The 24,107-nt window shown below is 37.7% G+C and overlaps 1 protein-coding gene across 4 annotated transcripts in view; it reads right to left on the bottom strand.

Moving 5' to 3' along the window:
• Positions 1 to 2,030: 2,030 nt before the first annotated feature.
• Positions 2,031 to 24,107, bottom strand: part of PIEZO2 (piezo type mechanosensitive ion channel component 2) — a gene marked incomplete at both ends in the record, with an annotated part of 483,404 nt that continues 461,327 nt past the window's right edge. For all 4 annotated transcript variants that reach the window (XM_084251721.1, XM_084251720.1, XM_084251722.1 and 1 more), the window contains 11 exons: positions 2,031 to 2,283; positions 3,735 to 3,918; positions 6,770 to 6,849; positions 7,150 to 7,278; positions 9,051 to 9,223; positions 10,548 to 10,640; positions 11,013 to 11,201; positions 13,874 to 14,021; positions 15,655 to 15,813; positions 23,541 to 23,755; positions 23,853 to 24,000. In XM_084251721.1, the coding sequence (XP_084107847.1) occupies positions 2,031 to 2,283; positions 3,735 to 3,918; positions 6,770 to 6,849; positions 7,150 to 7,278; positions 9,051 to 9,223; positions 10,548 to 10,640; positions 11,013 to 11,201; positions 13,874 to 14,021; positions 15,655 to 15,813; positions 23,541 to 23,755; positions 23,853 to 24,000 (1,771 nt within the window). The remainder of the gene's footprint in view (positions 2,284 to 3,734; positions 3,919 to 6,769; positions 6,850 to 7,149; positions 7,279 to 9,050; positions 9,224 to 10,547; positions 10,641 to 11,012; positions 11,202 to 13,873; positions 14,022 to 15,654; positions 15,814 to 23,540; positions 23,756 to 23,852; positions 24,001 to 24,107) is intronic.

Genomic DNA, 24,107 nt, shown 5'->3' with positions numbered 1-24,107 from the left:
GACCTGCTGACCCGGGCACCCAAAGGCCATGGGGACTGGAAACCACCTCATTATGTGACTCCATTCTAGTTATGTCTTCCTAAAGGAGAACTTCTGTCCACATTTTCTTTATTTCTTTTTATATCTCCCCCTATTCAACATCAGAAGGTATTTTTTTTTTTTTTGAATGCTGGCAATTGTTTTCTTAAGGCGTATTACAATTATGACAACCTTGATTGATCTTTACATTTTTTTTTCTCAGGAGCATTTTTTCTACTTCTTATCTTTCCTAAATGTGCTTTAATGTGCTCTCTGGAAATTCCCTGTGGAAGTTTTTAAAAGAAAGAATTAGTAATCGGAAATATGAACAATGATTCTTCCTGTCCTAGATTAATGAGAATGCAATTCAGTGAGTTCCCCAAAGTGGTTTGACTTTATTGTTACAAAGATTAAAGCACTTATTTTCACAAGGTAGATGTATGCTGGCTTTCCCAGTTGCAGGACAAACATTCACTAATTCTTTAAAAGATACTGAACATCATTTGAACTCTGTTACTTTTATTTTTAAAGCCACATACTCACTATAATTGTGTTCTCTTTGGAAATGAGTTTGCTACCTGTTACTTCCTGCTTATATTATTCATATAGAGTACCCACATGAGGAAGATGCCCAATAAAACCAGCAAGATGTAGATTCTTACCTCAGTTAATTTTTTGGACTCCTTCTACACAGTATTGAAAACAATCACTTTGCTGTTTCACGCAAAAAGACAAAAATGAAGAGTATTCTTATAATAACTTTGCAAGGTGTGCTTTATTTTATCAGTCCTGAACCCAAACTACATAGGATCATTTTTGACATAGGCTAGTCCATTCAACGATTCTTCTCAGAAACTGCATTTTAATATGGAATGAAAACTACATTTCAATCATAAATTTTCATGCTACATTGTTATTTAATGAAGTTGTATTACCAATGATAATAATTTAAGAAAGACCATTTTTATTCCCCCAAGCTCAATATACATATTTCTTTCATAACTATGAACTTAAAAAACCCGTCTCAGATGTAAAAATGTGAATTGGAATATGTAAACTCTTTGATATACCTGAAAAACAGGAAGGAAAATGTCACATACTGGAAAAACCATTGCCTTAAATCATCGAAATGGGGAAAGCATGTGAAGGGGTGGGAAAAGATGGAAGAGTACCATGACGGAGACCAGTTACAGAGTTACAAAATCAAAGTCTTCCACATCCGCCTGGGTGGCATTTTTAAACTTTCTACTACTTCATGTCTGTGTTTCAGGAGGAGCTGAGGATCAGCCATTACCATTGAGTAACTGGCTGGGTTGCAACAAAGCAGGTGTCCATATATTTATTTTGCTGCTGTTTTGTTTTTTCCTGAGAAGTCACTGATGTTTAATGGAAAGATTTCTTATTAGTCTTCTGTTAAGATAAGGCAGTAAGAGTGTCACTAAAGTTATCTTTTTGCTTAGAATGAGGCTTATTCTTCCACCTGCTTCCTCATGGGTCATCAGCTCCCTCTCTCTTTTCCCCTTTAGACATATGTTTAGGAGTTCTCAACCTCCTGCTGCTGTTGCATATTTGGGGGTACGCTGAGGGCCCAGCTGTCCTCCTCAGAGCAGCTTCCCCACAGGAGACAGCTGCCTTCACATCACAACATCTCCTGAGAAGGAAGCACCCCCACTCAGGAAAGCACTGTCTTTCCTTCACAATTCTTCTCTTCTGTTTCTCTGCTGGAGGAGATCCGCAAATGAATCATTCACATAATCAATCAGAATGCAAGACACTGTTGACTAAAACATAAAGCGAGTAGCCCTGATTTCAGAGAAATGGAATTACAAATAACTTTTTTCAAAAGCCCCTTAATTTGCAAGGTAGCTTTGATTGCAAAAGGAAGTCAACTCCTTTGGCCTCCTGTCAGAAGAGAAACCATTTCCATCAAAGTAGAAATGCTTAGCTCTTGTGAGATATTGTGCTTTTTTTCCCTAAAAATTCAATTTTTAACTTGACTGTGTCCTAAGGTGTCAATTGGTTTTTTCTCTAGTCCATTTGATCATGGTTTCTGGTGAACGATACAGGAATATTAATTTGGCATAGAGGTCCTCCTCTAGTTCTAATTCTCCTGTCTCTCGGACTAAAAAAATATCTGTGCACAACTTCAAAATTCGATCCACATTTGGAAGTTCTTCAAACATGATGGAGTGAGAAATACCACTGAAGAATTCACGGACAAACTTCCCAATCACAAGGACGACTGATGCATATAATCCCATAATACTGAAAAGAAAATTAAATAGAAATTGTGTTCAGCAGTTACATATTGTTACTAGAACATCTAGAACATATCTAAAAGAAAAAGAACATTTCCCCTCATATTTCATAGAAGACATGACCAACTTACCAAAGTTTAAAATTTGTCCCTTTGATGAATAAATGTTTTTTTTTATAAATGAAAAGGTAATTCATATTCTTTGTAAAATATTTTTAACATTACAGAGATAAAAAACTTGAAAAATCCTTTAAAATATCACAAATCTTCTGAAAATAAGCAATGCTAACAGCTTCATATGATGAACTTGAATCGATTCTAGCACATATATATGACTAAACCACATATATACTTGGTAAAAATGCAATTGAATGCTATACACTTTCTGCATCTAGCACTTTTCTCTTCAAAAATACGGTATTTCTCTGAGATTCATTTTTATAATAAAATCCTGGGTAGGCTATAATTTCTTCGGAGAATCATTCTGGGAAATGTGTAACTTCCTATGAGTGTCTAGGAGATGTACATGTCTTAGGATTTAATTAACAGAATGTGGTGAAATGGTAACATAGGACATGTTTAGACTGTGATTTCTAATTGACCCTCTATCTTTTAAGGTAAGAGGGAATTCTAAGCAGAAATGAGGTAGCCCTTTTTCTTTTGCATTTTCAAAGCTTAAACACTACAGCAAAGAAGCTGGGAAGATAACTTCTAGTCCTGTCATTAACAGTGCCACTCACCAAAGGCATTTTCACCTCTTTGGGACTCTGATTCCTCATTTTTAAAAATGAAAGATCAAAGATCTGTAAATTTTGATATTTCAGCTATAAAATTTGATAATTCTAAGATGATAAAAGGATCCAATCCTCAACTTATATGGTGCAGTTAACTCAAAGCTATTTAATTTTTAATGAACTACCATTGTTTTACATCCTTTCTAAATATTTTGATAGTAGAGGATTTCTCCCCTCAGGTGTGGTCACTGCGGCTCTCTCACCAACAAACCACCCATAGTCCTCCACCACAGCCCATTGTGCTCCTCCGCCTCCATTCCACCCCTCCCACTCCCCTTCTGGATGCCTCAGATTTACAGTCATCTTTTAAGGACTGGTTTTAATGTTTGTCCTTGACCCTTTGTTTGATTTCTCTATATTACACATAAAAGTGACATATATCCAGCATTTATCTTTCCTCCTGGATTATTTTGCTTAGCATAATCCCTTCCAGCTCCATCTGTGTTGCCACAAATGGCATATATACCACATTTACTTGATCCACTCATCCACTCATCTGTTTTTTGACACTTATGTTGGCTATTGTAAATAGCGCTGCTGTACACATAGCACCTGCAAGTTTCCTTTTCAATTAGTGTTTTTGCCTTCTTTGGATAGATGCCTAGAAGTGGAATTGCTGGTTTGTGTGGCAGCTTAAAACTATTAACTATTAAATAAATTCTTACCCATAACCAGCCAAGAACCCAAGGCTGGGAGGGCTGACTTTATCATTAAAGACCACCAATTCCAAGGCCTGAGAATGTTGATTGTATAGTCTATTTCCAGTCAGGTTGAGAACCCACCACTCACTGTTAGATTTAGTTGCATTGTCTCTGGACAAGATTATGGTGATATTCATGAAATCATTTTCTGGAAGAGGAGAAAAATCAAATTAGCATGAGAATTTCTAGATTTAATATATCTCAACAGTTCTCAGATGGCAAAAACTGGTTACTATCCATAGCATATGATCCTAGGATATGTAGACATGTTAACAGTGTGATTAGAAAATGAAAAGTGGACTCTAGAGGCATATGAAGTTTTTCTTTTTCACTAAAGAGATCTTGTGTGTGGCAGTGAAATCATAGGCATAGAATGAAGCACCCATCACACTAAGCACCTTTGCTGATAATCCCAAACAACTAATTAGACATTTATTTATTTATTTTTTATAGAGGCATGTTTTATTTATTTATTTGTTTGTTTGTTTATACATGCACTGGGTACAATCAGAAGCGCGGGAGGGTGAGAGAATTCACCAGAGCCAGAACGGGGAGCAGAGCAAGCAGAAGGACCGAAGTACACTGCTGAGGGGAGCAGCGGGCGGCAGGAGAGGTCTGCGCGCCATGTGGGACCCTCCTCCGGTGGCCGGGGAGCAGCCGGGGATCGAAACGGCACCGCAGAGGCCGCGGGCAGCTTCGCAACCCAGTGCTCAACTGCTGCGCCACCGGGGAGGCCCCTAATTAGACATTTAAATGTCCAAACTACGGATTTTTGATTGAATTGATGGATTCAATCATATTACCAATATTAATTGTCTTCTATGAGGAAGGCACACTATTAGGTACTAAGAGGTTACAAGTTGCGCACAACATGGTTTCCTATGCCAAGGGAATAAAACCATGTACATAAGCATCATCTATGGGCATGTAACAACCACCAAAGAACCTACAGTGATGAGTAAGGCATATTAGCTTGGGGAATCTCACTTCTAGTTTGTATGATGTATGAAGGGTTCCCAGAAGAGATAACAGCTAAGCTACTTGCCGAGTCAGAAATTCAATAGGTGGAGGTGGGGTGGAGAAAGGACACTCTTTCCAGGAAGGGTTGATATTATGAGGCTATGAAAAGATTTTAGAACCCCAAAAGTGTAAACAATGTAAAATAATAGTAAATAACAAGAAAAACAAAAGTCTTAGAGTTACATTGTACAGGTTTTTTCCTAAGAAGGTGTCACTCCACCAATGATGATGGGTCCTCTATTGAGAATCACAGCAGTGAAATATAAGCTCTGTGAGAATAGGGACTCTGTCTTATTTTGTGCTAGATTACTAATCAGAGCAATCTAGGAGAGTCCATGGCAATCAATGCATGTCTTTTGGACAAGTGGAGGGTGGGATGGATGGATAGATGAAAGGATGGATGAAAGATGGAGGGAAGAAAGTGGGAATGGCAGGAACTGGTAAAGATAAAGTACTTAACCAAGAAGAGTATGACTCACTAGGAATACTCAGGAACCAGAAGATCCTTGGTTTTGAAGTCTAGAGACAGTTATGAAGAGTAATTTGGCTCTGGGCCCATACAGACCTTGGTTTGGATAGAATTCTTTATGTACTGGTTGTATAACTTCAGCTGAATTAACTCACACCCTGAACTTCAGTTTCTTTACCAATGAACTGGTGAAAACCGCCAATCAATGATAAATATGCCTTGTGCTAAGATCAGAGGTAACTCAGTAAGCTCATTAAGATAAACTAATAATGTGGGTAAATCTCATAGCACTAGGGCCATATGGTCTGGAGAATAGGAATTTTGAGGTTGGACCTCAAATCACTCACAGGTAGACAAGCCAGCATGGGGAAAGAGACAGAATATTCCTGCTGGGCACAAGGGAAGGTTGACATTGGAAGGAAGAGAGGACACATCTTTCTTTGAGGTTGAGGAGAAGGAAGGGAACTTTGAAAATATAAAACTTTTGCCAAAGAAGGGAGGGAAGTTTAAGGAGTGCTCCTGGTAGCTTAGATTCACTCTGGGAGACAAGAAGAGGTTAGCTGCTGAGATACAGCTGCTGGGATGAACCTGCTTATGGACAGATGGTTTCAGGAATATGACTGAATAGTTGAGCAATATGCACTCACAGAGTAAAAATTTCTATTTCTGACTGAAAGTGGAATACCAAAGTTCTCAATACATTTAAATGTAGTTGCATTGGAAGACATGCCTATTTATTCTTTTTTGGAGGGACAGGCATGTGGTTTCCAACCTGTGCTCATCTTCTGGGCCTTCTACCTCTATTTCCAGTATTCTCCAAAGAGCATCATAACTCTTTACATCTATATCTTTCTAGATTAATGTGAGTCATGCAGAGTCTGTCTTCACTGCCTGGCACACTGCTTGGGGACAGTGAGTAATTCACGTTGGTAAATGAACAGGAACTAGATAAATTCATTGTCATTCTACCTTTACCAAATGTATACACTTGCTCTGGTCCAGGTATTAAGTCAAACAATGCTTGATAATTAAAAGAATGTTAAAATATCAATTCACTACCATTATTGCTGTATTAGGAAAACATAGTACCTAGAGTGCTTTCATTGATACTTAATCACTCTTGGGCTGAACCAAGTACATTCCCTGCTGATGCTTTTTGGTCCCTGTTTTCAGTACCTTCACATTTAAACTTCTGAGGCAGCTTTCTGCCAAACGTGGTTTTTTGTAGAAACAAAGAAAATGATTAATCAGTAATGAAAGTCACTAAATGTGGATTTACATAAATCAGATTCTGTATCAATGAAAAGAAGAAAATTAAGACTCTGCTCTGGATGAGTAACTGATACCTTCTGGTTAGTGAAGGCGGCCAGAAGTTTTGCGCTTCTTGCTAGCTGCGTCACGCAGGGAAAGGTAACTGAAAAGTAGCTTGATAAAGACTAAAATTCAAACTGTAGAAATTAAATAAAAGAAGGATTTAAAAAGTTCTGAAACAATTCCTTCTCATTCTTACCAGATAAAAGTTGCTTTATAGGTTTGGAGTTAGAATCACTAGGTGCTTTCACATAATATGGGTAGATTCTCTCAATAGTCCTGTTCAATAAGGGGAAAGAAAAGTGGTAATAAAGTTTTAGTTGCTTTATTCACAAAAAATGATTTCTTTTGCTGCTTTTTCTGACCTCATATTAAACAAATAACTGTGAGCCTCTTCATATATCTACACAATGTGTAGTCACATAATTTATGGGTTTCCATTACAACCAGAATTCTCTAAAGCTGAACAATAAGTGGATGGAGAAGGCCGAATTTCTTGCAAACATGAATTTGTAATATTGCTTTTGTTCCAGATACATAAATGCACTAAAACTGTATTAACAGGAAAAATCAACTTACACTGGTGTTTTTGAACTTTCTGAGTCGTTGCCAGCTATCATTTTAGCTATATTCTCTCGTGTGTTATTTGCAAGAACAAAAGAAAGTTTATCTGTTGCTATTTCTGCCTTTGCACCCAGACTCATGTTTCTGTGAGAAAGAAGAAATGATAATTAAAAAAAGAGTTCACCTTTAATGATTATTCAGAAGACTGGGAGAGAGATTTAAAAACTCCCTTGATTTTTCATGCTATTAATCTCATGAAGTTTTCATTGGTCCACAGTTGTCAACACCAACACTTTTTGTGCACCTCACCATTTTGTTGTTTCTTAGAAAACAAGTCAGTAAAACCCAGGTAAGCCACAAACACCTTTAAAGTAGATTGTAAGTAAGGAGGCAGACTCTGCCTACTACAGAAAGGCATGTCCTGATGCCTCATCTGAATTTCTGAAACACTTTTCCTGAACTCAGTGATGGTTGTCTCCATGGTGAACAATAGAATCCATGTTTTAAAAAGATTGTTTAATCAGAAGTTGAATTTTTTTTAATTTATTTATTTTTATACAAGAGCTGGGGTGCAGGCCAGAGGCGCAGGAGGGTGAGATTAACCAGAGACAGAGCGGGGAGCAGAACAGGCAGATGACTGAAATACACTGCTGAGGGGAGCAGCAGGCACAACAGGAGAGGTCTGATTCACCATGTGGGAATTTCTTTGGCTGGGAATCAAACCTGCGCTGCAGAGGCTGCGGACAGCTTCACAGTGCTTTGCTCAACCCACTGCATCACCGGAGAGGCCCAGAAGTTGATCTTTAATGTTGTTATTTTTATGGTAGCTCTTCAAAAAAAAAGACTAGGAAGTAAAATTTTGGCATCACATAATCTGATGAGAGGAACTTGGGACTTTAAAGGGAGAAAATAAGATCAATAAGTTCAAAAATTCTGACTAGCCCCCTTCAAAATATGCTTTTATATGCTCTTGCCAATTCTTTATAGATTTTAAGGCTTCCTTTTATGCCATCATGATTCTTTCTTAATTCCAACCAAGAAACTCTATCCTGGACTCAAATGAGCCCATCACAGCCGCGGATAGGACAGCCAATGAAGTTCTCTGCCATTAATGAAGACTCAGAGTCTAAATGAATTTGTAGCAGGCTCCCAACACATCACTTGACAAATAAGCTCATGTAGACAAGACTAAGCTAATCAACTAGGGTATCGTGTCCAGGTTCCCAAACAGCTTCACTAACACACTGGACTTTTGTATGCAAGTATTTTCCTACAACATACTTTGTCTAAACCAGTGATGTTGTGGCAAATGCTGTCATGGCTCAGGTTAGGTGACAAAGAATGTCCTTTAATCCACTCTCTCCTGGAACTGCCAGGCCTGGCTTGCAACTCATTCTTGGAGAAAACATATGCTAGGGGTCCCCTGATGTTGGCTGCATGCAAGTGAGTATCTAGGGTTCCAGAGTCATGTTATTTATTGTCTAGACCAAACTTAAACCTTTCAGGCAAGTCTTACAATTCATGCAGACTCTGTTTCATTTTATAATTCTTCTCTTTTCTCTCTACTTCTTGTTTTGTTTATATTCACCACTAGCCTATTGTAAAGAACCAAAGTTAGTAGAACAAAGAAAAGTTACCAGTTCTGTCAATGATTCCCAAATGGTTTGTTTAATAACCACAATTATTAAAATTAACCAAAAAATTGAGCATTAACCAAAAATTAACTAAGACATTAAATTAACAAAGCTTATTTATTTAATAAACCAAAATATTAGCTGTAGCATTGAATGAATGTCCCCATAGTATAATGTGAACTAAGGTTCACATTAATTGAAATTTTCTAGCCTTCTATCCCCTCCCACCATGAGTTGAATTTGGGAAAAGGAGAAAATTATGCATGGAAATACAGTAACTACCTCTGAATACTCCATGAAAAAACAACAGAGAAGCTACTATTGGGGTCCAAAAGTTCTTGCATCATTTTCTGCTTACTGGGAGGGCTGATGGTCCATAAAGAATTTGAATTTCCTTCCAGTTCTGCTACTGTTATGTCTTCCTTTTCATAATTTTCCAGAAATTGCATAGCACCCTGTATATACACAAATATCATACATATGACAATGTATAAACAAGTGATTGCTCTTTCCTATAATTCACTGTATATAGAAGATTTCTTCCTATGAAAGAAAAATTTCTGCAGTGGATTTTCTTGATATTCCATGGCACTACCTTGACCACCACCCAAAGATGTAGGTAGTTCCTCAGCGGTGATGTTGTCACATCAATACAGCTACTGAACAATTCCAATTAAGCCATAAAGAAAAATAAGATCATTTAGTGTCTTGTCCTTCTGTTTTAAGAAGGAAACTTATGAATGATTGGGAATGGCCCTCTCATTAGATAATCAAGTTTAATATGCCAAGGACATCCTGGCCCCATCCTTATGCTGTTCAACTGTCAATACACTGATTTTGACAATGTATTATATGCTGATCATTTTTATAAAAGAGAAAACACTGGTTAACCTAATCATTATTTAAAGCAAATGGCATTATTAATAAGATTAATTTTGATTATTAAATGGCATTATATTATTTTAATATTTAGGACTATAGAGAAAAGAAAAATATCAGTATCAAATTTGCCACCAGAATATTCATTACTGTTTTTTTTGCAGTAGGGGTGCATAGATCTTGCTGTTTATCATAAATAAAAATGAACAGTTTCTTTATTTCTTTTTTTACTTATATTTTACTATGAGAACTTTTTATGCTGTGTGTAGTCTTTGTAATGAACATCTCTTTATTATAAAAGAAGTTTCTTGGAAAATACACAGACAACATAGCATTAAATAAAATAAAATGTAGCAGCCCCTCCTCCATGAGAATTCTCTAGGGAAAAAGTGCCAATTAAATTCACATAATAAATTTGCCATAATTTAATCAACCACTACCTCAGGTTGTTGAATAAATCATGTTTATTGTTTTTGAATTCACAACTTGCTTCCAGTTCTCATTAGTATAGAGAAAGATGTCACAAGCAGAAACCTATACCAGAGCTTTCCCCATATTTGGAATTAATTCCTTAGGATACATTCCCACTGTATATCTACCAATCAAAGGGATCAACATTTACTGCACTTTTAAAAATTAAAAAAATAAAAAGGATTAATAATTGTTGCACTTACATGAAAATGTTCTGAATTAAAACTATGTTCATTAACATTTGCATCCAACTTAACAGACTTCAATGTCTTAAATTATCAAATCAGGAATCTGCTGTGTATAAACTGATAATTCCTAAAATGTCTTCCTAACACCATGAGCAATGGAAAATAAGTAAATAACAGAACAGCCAGTAAGCTCACCCAGATGAAAGATCTTCATAGAGATCTACTATGCATATTTACTTACTGTGTCCCTGGAAAAAGTTTTCATAAATTTATCAAACTTTAACTTGTCCATAACTTTCAACTGGCTTTGCTGGGCACTCATTGTGAAAATAGGCTGGAAAATAAAGACATACAGAGTTTGTTAGTATACTCCAGCTCTTCTCTGCATCCTAGGTTAAAAGAAAAATATTTATACAGCCATTCACCCACGAATAAAATAGACCCCAGAGATTGCTTCTTGCAGTGATTATTCCAGTGCTCAAAACCAGAACAGAGCTGTTTCTCACTGTCTTCAGCACCTTATAATCACATATCACATAGTGGCTGACCCACTACAATTTAGATTGGAACTGTGGATCAGCAAAACCCAACTAAACAACCTGTAAGTGGTTCTCAAGAAAGAGCCCTGCATTAGGGTTAGGTGAGAATACAGCATTAGATACTATACTGGCAGCTGGGGAGACCTGGTGGAGTACCATGTGGTTACCTGATACCCTCCCAGGGTAATTGTGACAGAGACATCGAGGGGCTGGTTGATCACCCCTGCAACAGATTTGATCAAAGACATGAAGAGAAGAGGAAACCAGACGATGCAGATGAGCAAGACAATGATCATGCCACCCATGCCGTACTTCACCACTTTCTTCTTCTTCTGGCCCCGGGGCTGAGGGTATCTCTGCAACAGAAGAGTTCACATGGCACTCAGGCTGGGGTCCCTGGAGAAGTCAGGCTGGGTTGTTTATATATATATATACATATATATATATACATATAACTGGGTCATTTCCTTTCACCAACCTGGTTGTGTGATTTATCCTGGGGCTCACCTACCCTCAGGAGGAAGATGTTCATTTTGCTACATAAAGGAAAAATTGATGCATAGTCTATTCTAGGCACTGAGCTCCAGGTTGCAAGCTAGGAGAGAGGACTGGGAATTGGCTAGGACATCCCTGCGGATCTTAAGGATACAACTGCAATGACTCTACAAGCCTTGATGCTCAGTGATTGGTGAGGATGCTCCTGGAAACATAAGGACATAGGCTGGAGGATGGATGGGAACTAGCTTGGAGAGCATTACTCATACAATGCATGGACACAAATGCTCCAGTGCCCTGCACTGTGGAAGGTATGTGAAGTTCAGTTCTTAGCAGTGTATTTTGATATCTTTGCAATGGAATTTGATACTGTTGATTATCATTTTCTATTTTGAATGAAAACTTAGAATATTTCAAAGATTGAAATACATATATTCATGTACACATTTACATGCACACACATCTATATGTAAATACAAACTCATGCATAGATTTGCTCTTGCATTATTTTCTCAATGAGGCAAGGTTAGACCAAGGCCAGCTCATCCCCTTCTACCTGTACTCCAGCATTACATAACGGACAGTTCTGTGAGTTAAGGGGATTTTATCTCATCTCTGCCAAGAATAGTTTGGGTCTCCTCTGCCTGAAGTGGGACAATGTCGGTCCCTCTCTTGAGGAACCTAATTTATTCAATCACTCCTTCAGTGTCTTTGAGGTTCATCTCAAAAGTCCCCAAAGCCTCCCCATTCATTCTTCTCTTTCCTCTGCTTTCCACTTCATGAATTTCTCAGGGTGGAACAAGGTCAAGACCTTTGACTCAGCCCCAGTTATGAGGCTACCTTTCCTTTTCACTTTTCAAAAGGACTGTCATGTTCTTGTCCTTGAGTTTCCCAGGTCAGTCTACTCCAGACCACATCGCTAGTGTGCAGCTCCCGTTATGCTACATTTACAAGCTTCTTAAGATGTTTTGGGAAGTGGCACCACAGAAATCTTCATAAATTATGACTAGGAGTGAGTTGCCTGCATTGTGTGTGTCCATGTTAATATCTTGCCTTTCAGAAAATTGTTCTTTCTTCACAAAATATAGCCATAAAACCTGGGAGCATATTACATTTGGTATGAAATAGTTCACAAGCAAAATAACTTTTAAAAGATTCTTCATCTTTTGCTTCATATTAGATTGTCACAGGTAATGTTTCAGTCTCAATATTTGTTTGAGTCCAATTAGTTCAGACTCCCTTAATACTTCCTCCATCCCTAAATTTCTCAGGAAGTTTCATGCATGATTTAAAAGGCTAATATTCTGAAATAGCCACTGTGTTAGCATAAGGTAGAAGTATGTATATTTACATAGAGTGATACATTATTTGAGGCTATTGCTTATCTTTTTATTTTATATTTACTTTCTATACCTATCACCTGTATATATTATATTTTTTATTGTTTTTTAAAAAATAAAAAAAAGATAACTGTAACTTGTTGGGTAAGTGCCCAGCATTTCAGGTCAGAAGCACACTGTCCTTCATGAGGAGGCAGGGTTGTGGGTGTGGCTTCCAATCTGAGGTTTAAGGTGCCCATCACCTGTTGGCTCAAAGACAGTGAAAGTTACAACGGACGAGGGCAGCAGCTACCGCCACTCACTCAAAAGGTGGCCCTGTATCTATGTGGGGTGTTGGAACAACAGTCCTGACTCAGAATCCCTCATATTAATCTCAGGGAAGCAACATTTCAGTTTCTGGGGCTCTTTGGGTGGGCTCTGTGTCACAAATGCCACCTCTCATGGATGAACTCAATCACTTCATGGAGAAGACAGACTATTTGCAATGAATTTGTTCACTGCATTCTGCTTTCTCTAGCTTTCTATGGGATGGTATGTCTTCTGCCCATGCTAATGTGTTTCTCCATACCTCTGATTCCACTTTCCAGAGTACCATTTGGACTGTCCTACTTCGGCTTTAATACTAAGTATGTTTACTTTTCTTTTTTCTATGGATCTTTTCATTACAGTACTTTCACTTTAAAACCTTAATATTCAACTTAGTAGAGTAAGCAAATATTTGCACTTCAATTTCCTTACAGAAAGAGGTTAACTTGTCCATCCCAGATCAAAGAGTGAATCAGAGGGTGAGCCTGAGTCCAAGCAACCTGACCCCAATTTCCTCTCACATCACATTCCCTCCTGCTCCCAAATGAGCCATCTGAGAGTTGCTGGGTCATGCAGTATTATAGCATTTATTTTCTTTAAAATAGCTACAATGTATAGCTGCCAAAAGCCAAACACATCTGGATGCTGTTGCTGACTAAGGCAGCAGTGTATCCCAAATCTCCAATTTAGTTGGTTGAAAATCAATAGGACATTTAAAGGTTCTAGAATTTTTTCTCGCTGTTTCCTTTTATCTGACCACAAATTTGCAGAAGTTCACATTAATCTTACAACCATCCTAGAAAACAGAAAGAAAAAATAACCCTCATACAACCAGTTTATATCTAAGAAAAACAAGTAGTAGTTATGAGGCATTTTTATTGGCTTACTTTTTCTGACTCCCGCCAACACTTCAGAATGAATATGTGAGCATAGATGTCCTCCACACAGATCCAGCTGGAGAGGCTCAAGGTCGTGTCTGTCCACACCCAGTCCATCACGGCCCTTAGCTCAGTCAAAAAGGGGACAAGGCGGAACCTGGCAAGAATCATGTTGTTAAAGAGACAGTTGTGGGATGACCTCCAATCCCATCCAACCCTGGGAACTCATGTAGTTCCTTATTGTTTTAGTCCTAATGAATTATGGAGAATTCTCAAGTTGAACCTTACAATAAATTTCAACTCTGAATTTAACTGATTTTCATTATAAGTACAACATATAGATTAATATTTTCCACTTTACCCCACCTTTTTTTGTGGGAGACAGCTGATGGTTTTAACAAAATTGTATTCTGTTTTTGAATATCCTCCATTTATTTCATTAAGTTCTTGTAGTTTTCTTTGTACCGACAATAAATCTTGATGTGGAAATCTAGATACTTTGTTGTTATCATATGGCAATACCACTGATTTTTAAATGTTGAATTTATATCCTACTAAATCACTGAATTTGGTGATTAGCTCTATCAGTATTTTTGGCAAGGCCATAGACTTTTCTATATACAATTATATTATCTGCAAATAACAAATAACATTTATTTGTTTATGTTATAAAAATCTGCAGGTTATAAGATGATCAAATTATTGGGATTTTGCTGTTGAATGAACTAAGAAAGATTATATAACCAGTAAGTGAAAGATTAGAAAAGTCAGAGGATCAGAAGAAGTCGTTGGGAGCTGGGATTGGAGATCCCATACCTGTGGACTTACTCAAAGACTAAGTCTAATGGACTCTGGCTTAGTCTTTAGAATTTCAGTGGGGAATGGGCTAGCATAGGCTTCTCTGGGGTTTGGGAACTGTTCCTTGTTCTTTGGTCGACTGACATAAAGCTTCTCCCAGGCTGTTAGACCCATGATCATTACAGGGCTCTCCCAGGAATTTCAGATACCACTCTGAGATTCTTTTAAACCTCTCCAAGAAAGTACTAACCTAACCCTTGAACGAAATATCAAGTTACACAGAGGGCATCAATAATTGAAACACTGTGGTGGTTCACAACATCTGAGTTGCATCCAACACCTCTTCTGTGACTAAGTCACTGGTTCCCAGATCTGGCACAATCAAGAAGCCAATAGGTCTGAAAGGAGCTTGACTCTTTGTGTTATATAATTTTGAGGGAATAGAAAGGACATGCTACAGTTGGAAATCCTCAGTGGGAAAATGCACTATGCTTCATTCCAGTAGTTTACTAACAGGAAAAATTGAGTCATGTGGCATTCAGGTTGGTATTAGGTGGCATAAATGACCTCCTTCAATGGATGAACTTATTGTACACACACAATTCCAAAGTTATTTTGGGATAGCCCAGATTCCAAATATTCTGCTCAGTATTCCCAGAAGTATAATAATACCTAAGGATCATATATCCCTATTTTCATCCTGAAATATCACAGGATTTATGCAGGATTTGGAAGCAGAAAATTTCACAGGGTTGATGCAGAATACAGAAGTAGAAAATCAATTTACATGTATGATCTTAGAACAACATCTTGGTCAGGTGTGTGATAACTACACATAGATATTAAAATGTATTTTTTTTTCCGAACATTGTAAGATTTCCATGGTGCTCTACACTGCTTTGTGTCTGCATTCTTCCTTCCCAGGTGAGAACAGAATGTGTTCCAATTGCCAGGTTCCCCATTATGTGACTGTGAGAATAGAGTTTCCTTACCCTTGAAACAAAAAGAGGTTGACATAATTGTAACTCTTTGTGAGAAAGTTTCCAAGGACTCGTGTTGGATAGCCACAACGGATTTGGTAGGCAGACAACCCGAAGTAAACACATTTCACAAAGTACCACAGCTGAGCAACCAGATTCTGGCTGAATTTCCTAAGATGATAAAACACAGAAAAGTGAGAGAATGGACTACTCTCCTGGTACAAAGGATACAAATTTAACATTTAAAAAAAGCCTAATTTTACCCTTGGCAATTAAAGTCAAATCAGTCATTTCTGGAATTTCTCTAATCATAGTGGATCACTTCAAAGGCAAAAGGTGAGATAAGAAAATAGATTAAAATAAAACAAATGCTAGTAAATGATGGCTGCAATTTATTAGTACATTATTTAGATGTTTAGGCCATAATTAAAGTATTTTTATCAAAATGGAAGGGAAGTGGGTTGATTGGGTAGAAAATGTTGACTGATGAAGGATAAAATTATATTTTTATTGTCTAATTTCATGTAATGTATGTAATGTAACGTCAAATTTAATTTAATTTTACTACTAGAAGACACATATAGCTATTCCTTAGTTGACAAGCTCTCACAGCTAACTAAGAATGGATGGGCTTATATGACTTGGGGGTGTATGTACTCTATGTAGACATCAACAGCTAGAGATCTAAAAAATATTTCTACTGAATGTCTCCCCTTTAGAGAAACCCAGCTTTGGTATTTTAAGTCTTAATGAGTTAACTTAGCGCTCTTGTGCTCTCTCTCTGTCTCTCTCTGTCTCTCTCTGTCTCTCTGTCTCTCTCTCTCTCTCTCTCTCTCTCTATATATATATATATATATATATATGACATATATATATATTAACTTAGCTATATTCCTCTTTCTAGGAATGGCCTATATTTGTAGAACATTCTTTTAGCTCTCCAGGTAAATTTCCTTGAATTTTACAGATAATTGATATGAAAAGTACATGGGGAATAATGCTCTTCTATATCTCTCTAATTATAGTCAAAGACATAAAACTGTAATGACTTCTATCTCTTGTAAAAATGTCAAACCATATTTTATCCATTAAAAAAATTCCCTACCACACAGCCTTCTAGTCTGATAAGTTGGAATAAGTAATGGTTAATCTATAGTTATTGCAGTAATTATGTTAGATCTAATTAGGGTCATTAAGTTATGCTGTACTGGAAGACATCCTTTTTGTTTCTAAGTTTTATTGCTAGAGGCTGGAGTAATGCTTACTCATCATTATGTGTCCATGACACCTACTGTATAGCACTTTGTAATGTGTAGGCAAATACTGGGTGTTTGTGGACTAAATAAATTGCAAATACATGGAAAAAGACATTTTTTAGATTAATTATTTATGATTTTGGAACTTCCTGATTCTCAAAATTATGGTATTTTTCATGTGTATAGCTTAAAATATTCCTTATCTATTTTTTCTCTATTCTTTTCTTGTTTTGAAAAAAATGTAGATGATATAACTGTTGACAGATGTTTTTTCATACAGCACCAAGATGAGGTCAGAGGGGCTACTTCCTTCACACCCAGGAAAATAATCTGAAAGTAAGCCCAGGCTGACACTGCACCCAAAGGGTTCTGTGACTTGGGATGAAACTGGAACACCTTTTGGACATCAGAGACCAGAATGGACTGCACCAGCAGGGACACTGACAAGATTCAGTCTTCATTAAACAATAGGCAAATGGGGATAAATGCCTGGAGGTTGTGGTACAGGGTAGAAGGCTACTAGACAAACCAAAGTGGTGCCACTTAGCCACAGAACTAGGAAGGGAGGGCTGCATGGTGTGGAAGTATACACCCTTGACCAAGGGGGTGCTCCTGTGGGTTGAATTTCCAGTGGGCTGGGCTTTGCTCTCCCTCTTCTAATCCTTGGAACTAGTACTGACTTTATGAGGCAGCTCTGAACAGCTGTGGATAACTCACATATTTCAGAGACTGGGGTCTAGAACCCTCAAAAAAAAAGGGATATTGGTAGTGCCACAAACAAGAGACAGCACCCTCTCAACCCCTCACTTTACTAGCAACTAGATCCCTTCAGTCCCTTCCCCTATCCACCAACTCAACAGATGCAAGAACAGAAGCCCAGAAAGACCAAATATCTACAATAATATAAAGTGAGGAAAAGCTAAGAAAGAACAAAAACAAAAACAAAACTCTTACAGTGCCATGTTCCAGAAAAGTAGAAGAACTGAAAATCTCTAAGTTACTGCTAGAGGCACTTAAATAAAAACACAGAAATCTAAGGAAGCAAAATGGGCAGATGAAAAAATACACATGGCACCTTGAGACCTAAAGGAAATATGTCATTAAAAGGAAAAAACAATTTTTCAGAATCCAACCACTAAGACTTGGGATACTTTATCTTCCTATCAAAGTTCAAAATTACCATGCTAAGGAAATTCAAAGAAATGGGAACTATCTCAGAAAAACAAATGACTATCATGATAATTAAATTTTATGAACAGAAAATAGAAACTGAAGCTTTAAATAGGAAAAACAATGGAGATTCAGGGTATTGAAACATTAACAGACAAGATAAAATTATTATGGAGAAAGCTATGGTAGCATAAAGGAACAACTGCTGGAATAAATCAGTGATCTGAAGTAAGTGCAAAGAACACTTGTGGAAGAACAAAGAAAAACACAAATTAAAAAAAAAATGAGGAAGTACTTTTAGAATTACCTGACTCAATTAGGAACAGCAACATAGAAAAAGGCAAAAAAGGCAGCATATTCCAGAAGGAGAAGAGAGAGAAGGGAAAAGAGAACTTATTTGTAGAAATAATAGAGGAAATCTCCCCAAACCTGGGGAGAAAAATAAATATACAAATTTATGAAGCTGAAAGATAACCTGATTATCCAAATATAATTAGGCCTACACCAAGACACATAGTTGTGAAACCTTCATTAGTTCAAGACAAAAAAAGAATAGAGAAGGTAGTTAGGGGAAAACAGCAGGAAATAAAATGTATTTTCAGAAAGTTTTCATCAGATTTCTCTCAGGAAACCTTACAAACAAAGAGAAATAAAAACGTGCCAGCCAAGAATGCCATATTGTGCAAGACTCTCCTTCAGAAATAAGAGAGAACTAAATACTTTCCCAGAAGCTGACAGAGTTTGCAAAGACTAGACCTCGCCTACAAAAAATATTGAAAGGAGAACTCGTACCTAAATTGAAGAGAAGAAAATCCACTAAAAAACTTAATAAGGAAATAGATTAAACCAGATTACTAATAAAATGACAGTATGAAATCCTCACAAATCAATGATTATTCTAAATATAACTAGACTGAATTCATCAATCAAAAGGCACCATGTTTCCATATAACTGTTCATAGTAGTTACTGATTATTCTTTTGATTTCTGCTGTGTCCGTTGTGATTTCTCCTCTTTCATTTATGATCCTGTTTATTTGTGCTTTCTCCCTTTTTTCCTTTGTGAGCCTGGCTAGGGGTTTGTCTATTTTATTGATTTTTCGAGGAACCAGCTCTTGGTTTCATTGATCTTTTGGATTGTTTTTTTTAGTTTCAATTTCATCTATTTCTGCTTTGGTTTTTATTATTTCTTTTCTTCTACTGGTTTTGTTTTTTTTTTGTTGTTGTTCTTCTTCTAGATTTTTGAGCTTCGAGATTAGGTTGTTTCTTTGAGTTCTTTCTTGTTTCTTGATGTGAGCTTCTATTGCTATATAGTTTCCTCTTATTACTGCTTTTGCTGCATCCCATACATTTAGGATATTGGTGTCCTCCTTGAGGGTGTGGAGAAAAAGGAACTCTTCTGCACTGTTGGTGGGAGTGCAAACTGCTCCAACCACTATGGAGAGCTGTGTGGAGATTTCTGGACCTACTAAACATAGAGCTTCCATATGATCCAGCAATTCCACTCCTAGGTATTTACCCAAAGGACACAGAAACATCAATTCCAAAGAGCCCCTGCACCCCTATGTTTATAGCAGCACTATTTACAATAGCTAAGCTTTGGAAACAACCCAAATGCCCAAAAATAGATGACTGGATCAAGAAGATGTGGTACATATATACCATGGAATATTACTCAGCATTCAAAAAAGATAAACACATGCAATTTGCAGCAACATGGATGGCGCTGGAAGGGATCATGCTCAGTGAAATAAGCCAGAAAGAAAAGGAAAAATACTGGATGGTCTCACTCATAGCAGGAATCTAGAAAACTTAAATAAGGGACCAGGAAAATGAATAACTATAAGAAAGTGAAAATCAAAATCAACAAAAACTATGAACCAGAGACACTCTATGGGGGGTAGGGGGCGGGAGGGGAGAGATTGGGGTCAGAATAAGGGGGTTGCAATTGTATGGGGAATATAAAAATAAAATTTATTATTAAAAAAAAGGCACCAAGTTGTTGGTTGACTTAGAAACCAAAACCAAACTTTCTGCTATCTCAAGGAAAACCATCTGAGTAACAAAGTAAATGGTTGGAGAACACTTTTATGAAGAAATGAGACCTTCTCTCCCCCCACAAAAAAGGGGGTAGGGACAGCCTTATTTATATCAGATAAAATAAACTTATAGCTAAAAAAGGTAACAAGAGAAAGGGATGAGCATTATATAATGATTAAAGGAAAAATACATAAGGAAGATATGATACTTCTCAATATTTCAGCACCAGATGAAGGAGTATGAAAATATATAAGGCAACTGTTATCAAATCTGAAAACAGACATTAGCAGCAACATAATAGTAGTTGGGAATTTCAACAACTCATTCTCATCAATGGACAGATCAACCAGTCAGAAAACAATAGCCTGAACTGAGTAATTAGATCAGATAGGTTTATGGGACATTTGTAAGGCACTGCACCCAAAACAGCTCAGTACACATCTTCTCAAGTGCATATGGAACATTCTCCATAAAAGACCACATGTTGGGTCACAATACAAGTGCCAATAACTATTGAGATTGAAATTATAAAGTATCTTCTTTAATCACAATGGTGTCAAATTAGAAATAAACCACATAAAGGAAAATTGCATCAATAAGAAAATCAAAGAATACATTTAAAAAGTACCTGGAGAAAAACAAAAATGAAAACAAAAACTATCAGGACCTATGGGACATAGGAAGCAGATTCTTCCCTGAAAGCTTTAGGATGGAAAACAGTCCTGTGACCCCTTTATTTTAGTTTAGTGAGGCCTGTGTTAGAATCCCGACTGACAGGACTGCAATCTGAAAAATTCATATTGTTTTAAACTCTAGTTTGTAGTAATTTGTTTTGGCAACAATAGTAAGTTAATAAAAATAGTAGCAATTAAGCTATTTGGTGATTTGATCTTGCTGAAATGACCCTCTGAGGCTTTGCCATTGTCATATTTCTGTATGCACTGGCCTCAGCAGGGGCTCCGGAGAGGACATGGCAAAGATCCAATGAATAGTATTCTGGAGGTATCTTCTGAGATTGGAAGAATCAATTCCTCCTCATGCTGAGATGTTACTTTAAAAAAATCTGCTTGGAAACCAGTACAGGAGGCTTCCTGGGGGTGGGGTGCAGGGGCGGTGTGGTGTTGTAGCATGTAACAGATGATATGCTGGCCCATGAACCAAGAAGCCTGGGATTGGGATCAGGTTTCACCCATGATCAGGTAAATAACTTTGGGGAGATTGCTCTTCTTTGTGGGTTTCAGCTATCTAAATTTGCTTGACTTATAAAGTAGATCTATAAAAATTTTAAAGTTCTTTTTCTTCTCTGAAATTAATAGTTTCTACAAGGGTTAGTGGACAATACCTTTATTACTGGTGGAGATGCTTGTAAGTCTCAAACATCCTGCTACCCTGAGTATTGAATTTGGTTTATTCTTCTCATTTGGAAGACAACTATAATGGATATTTTTAGAGAAAAGTATATTTATTCTATTATAAAGACTAACAAGATTCATAATATGCTTGTGAATTTTAATATTTTCATAAAATCTTGACTTATTATGAATTTTTTTATCATCTGAGCTCTATTTACTCTCCCTCTACACTGTGTGGAATGGGGATCTTTTCACCATTTACAAGGCAATAATGCCTATGTTAAACTCAAAAGGTGAGCGCCTAAACATTGGGGTAAGAGTAGACATTCAGCTCCAGCATTATTGAAGAGATTTGGATTTCCTCATTAGGAAATACATTTGAGTCAATATATGAGTCACATGTGAAATGTTTTCATTATTTTCTTTTTTTTTTGGTAAAGGATTTATTTTTATTCATACAAGAACTGGGGTACAGGCCAGAGGCGTGGGAGGGTGAAAGGATTCACCAGAGACAGAATGGGGAGCAGAACATGCAGACTGACTGAAGTACACTGCTGAGGGGAGCAGCAGGCGAGACAGGAGGGTTCTGCTGTGCCATGTGGGTAGCTCCATGGTGGGCTGGGAATCCAACCCATGCTACACAGGCGGCGGACAACTTCACAGTGCTGCACTCAACCCGCTGTGCCACCAGGACAGCCCTGTTTTCATTACTTTTTATTTACATTTTCAAAAAATGGCACTCACCAGATTTAAGAATTAGCGGGCATGTTATTCTTAAAGTGTAACTATAAGTGATTGAAGTGTGATAAAAAGATGAAATTAATGTTGAAAATGAAGGGTTTTAAATGATGTTTATAAAAAAATATTCCTGTTTCATATATGGATAATTCTGTGTTCCCCTTCTGGAGACCCTCTGCTTCTATAACCTAACAGGAGCTCATAATTCCCATTTATAGACATCGCCCTTGTTTTCCTTTCACTGATTGAGCTATTTGTTCATGCATCAAGCACCAACCAAATAGTACTTGGTTGCAAGTACTATTTTGGAGGCATGGGGTTCGGGGGAGCTAGGAGAAGTGATGTTTATTGTATACATATATTACATCATTGTTCATTTTTGTATAATGCTAGATTTCTGGACTGAGCTTTAAAGAGTGAGGAGGAAGAAGCACATTGGTTTGGAGGCAAGAGAGCTAGGAAGGGGTGGAAGAGCTCCAAGGGGCAGAAGGACATGGCACCCTCCCCGGGGAGCAGAAGAGTATCACAGGATGCAAGGTGGCCAAGGGAAGCAGGGCAGCCACCTCCATGGATCTTACCAAACCTCCCCATACCGAATTGTAGACAGCTCTTTTTTGTAATTGTTCCTTTATTGAGGTAACATTGTTTTAGAACACATTGTATTTAGGGAAATAGATTCACACCTACCCAGATATAAGTCAGCACCCCATCCTCACCATCCAAGCATCCTTTACTAGGCTGCATTTTAAAAATCCCCACTGACCACCCTCCCCATGTAACCAGCAACACCGGAGGCTCTGCACCTTTGCTGCCTGTGTTCTGAGACCTTGTTGGACACTTTCCCCAAACTGTTACATTTACTCTCACAACTACCCTATGTGGCAGATGCTATAAGCATCTGTCCCTCTATACTTTCTTCTACCTGTTAAACAGTTTCTTTTTTTTCCCACAACTTATATGACATAATCTCCTGTCCTCTCTCTCAATAATGCACCTAAGCCGGTGTTCCAACTGCTCTCTGTCTACTAAGCTTTGGGTCAGTCCCAAAATAGGGCTCAAGCTTTGCTCTGGTCATCAGGAATGTCACCTCTTATTCTGAAAATTCTATTTCTATGAATACACCTAGATATGAAAGCAAATGTTTTTTGAGGAATCAGTTCACACTTTGGACTCACATTTAATTTATTATTGATTAAAACTTCTAACCTTTCCTGCCTGCAGCACTGCTCTGTCACAGCTTTGTCTGCAGCTGGCAATTTTGTGGGGCCAGTGCATGTGGTGATAACTGTATAAAGCAGCTTTGCATTAGAGTGTGCCTGTGCCTCAGTCTCTGCAGATCTTACCTCTCAGTCACACCAGGCAAGATGAAGAACATCCAGAAATGAATTCCAAACACAAGAATGACCTGGAAAATGACCTTCCCAAGTACAGTCTTCCTGAGGTATAGGGCCCGGTCCACGACCATAGTTCCAAACTGAATGAGAACCATCACCAAGAATGGCCCAGGGACCTGGTCCTCTGACAGCGAGGAGGTGATGTCTGCTGCAGCTGAGTGTTTCTGTGAAGGAGACAAGAGGTTTAGGCCCAAATGGCATTTCACAGGACAGTGTCACTCTCAGTTACTCTATAACATGGCAGCTTTGACCCCAACCTACCCCAAAGGCCCAAAATCCAAAGACGATGATGATGAAGTCGACCGTGTCAGCCAGGAACATAAGCACATACACATCTGTCACGGCGCTGTAGTCTGGGTGGATGAGGTTGTAAAAGAACTGTTTGATGGGCACATAAATTTGATTTGTCCTGCAAAACAGAGACCCCATTTGCTTCAAGAAGGGAAAGATGGAGGGAGCCAGATACTGCAATCATTTTGTTCTTCTGCATCCGACCATGTCATACTTTCTGAACAT

This window comes from Talpa europaea (genome assembly GCF_964194135.1).
Source record: "Talpa europaea genome assembly, chromosome: 13".
In the NCBI taxonomy this organism is placed as follows: Eukaryota; Metazoa; Chordata; class Mammalia; order Eulipotyphla; family Talpidae; genus Talpa; species Talpa europaea.
The sequence above is the reverse complement of the archived record's forward strand: the minus strand, read 5'-3'. Positions and strand labels throughout refer to the sequence as shown.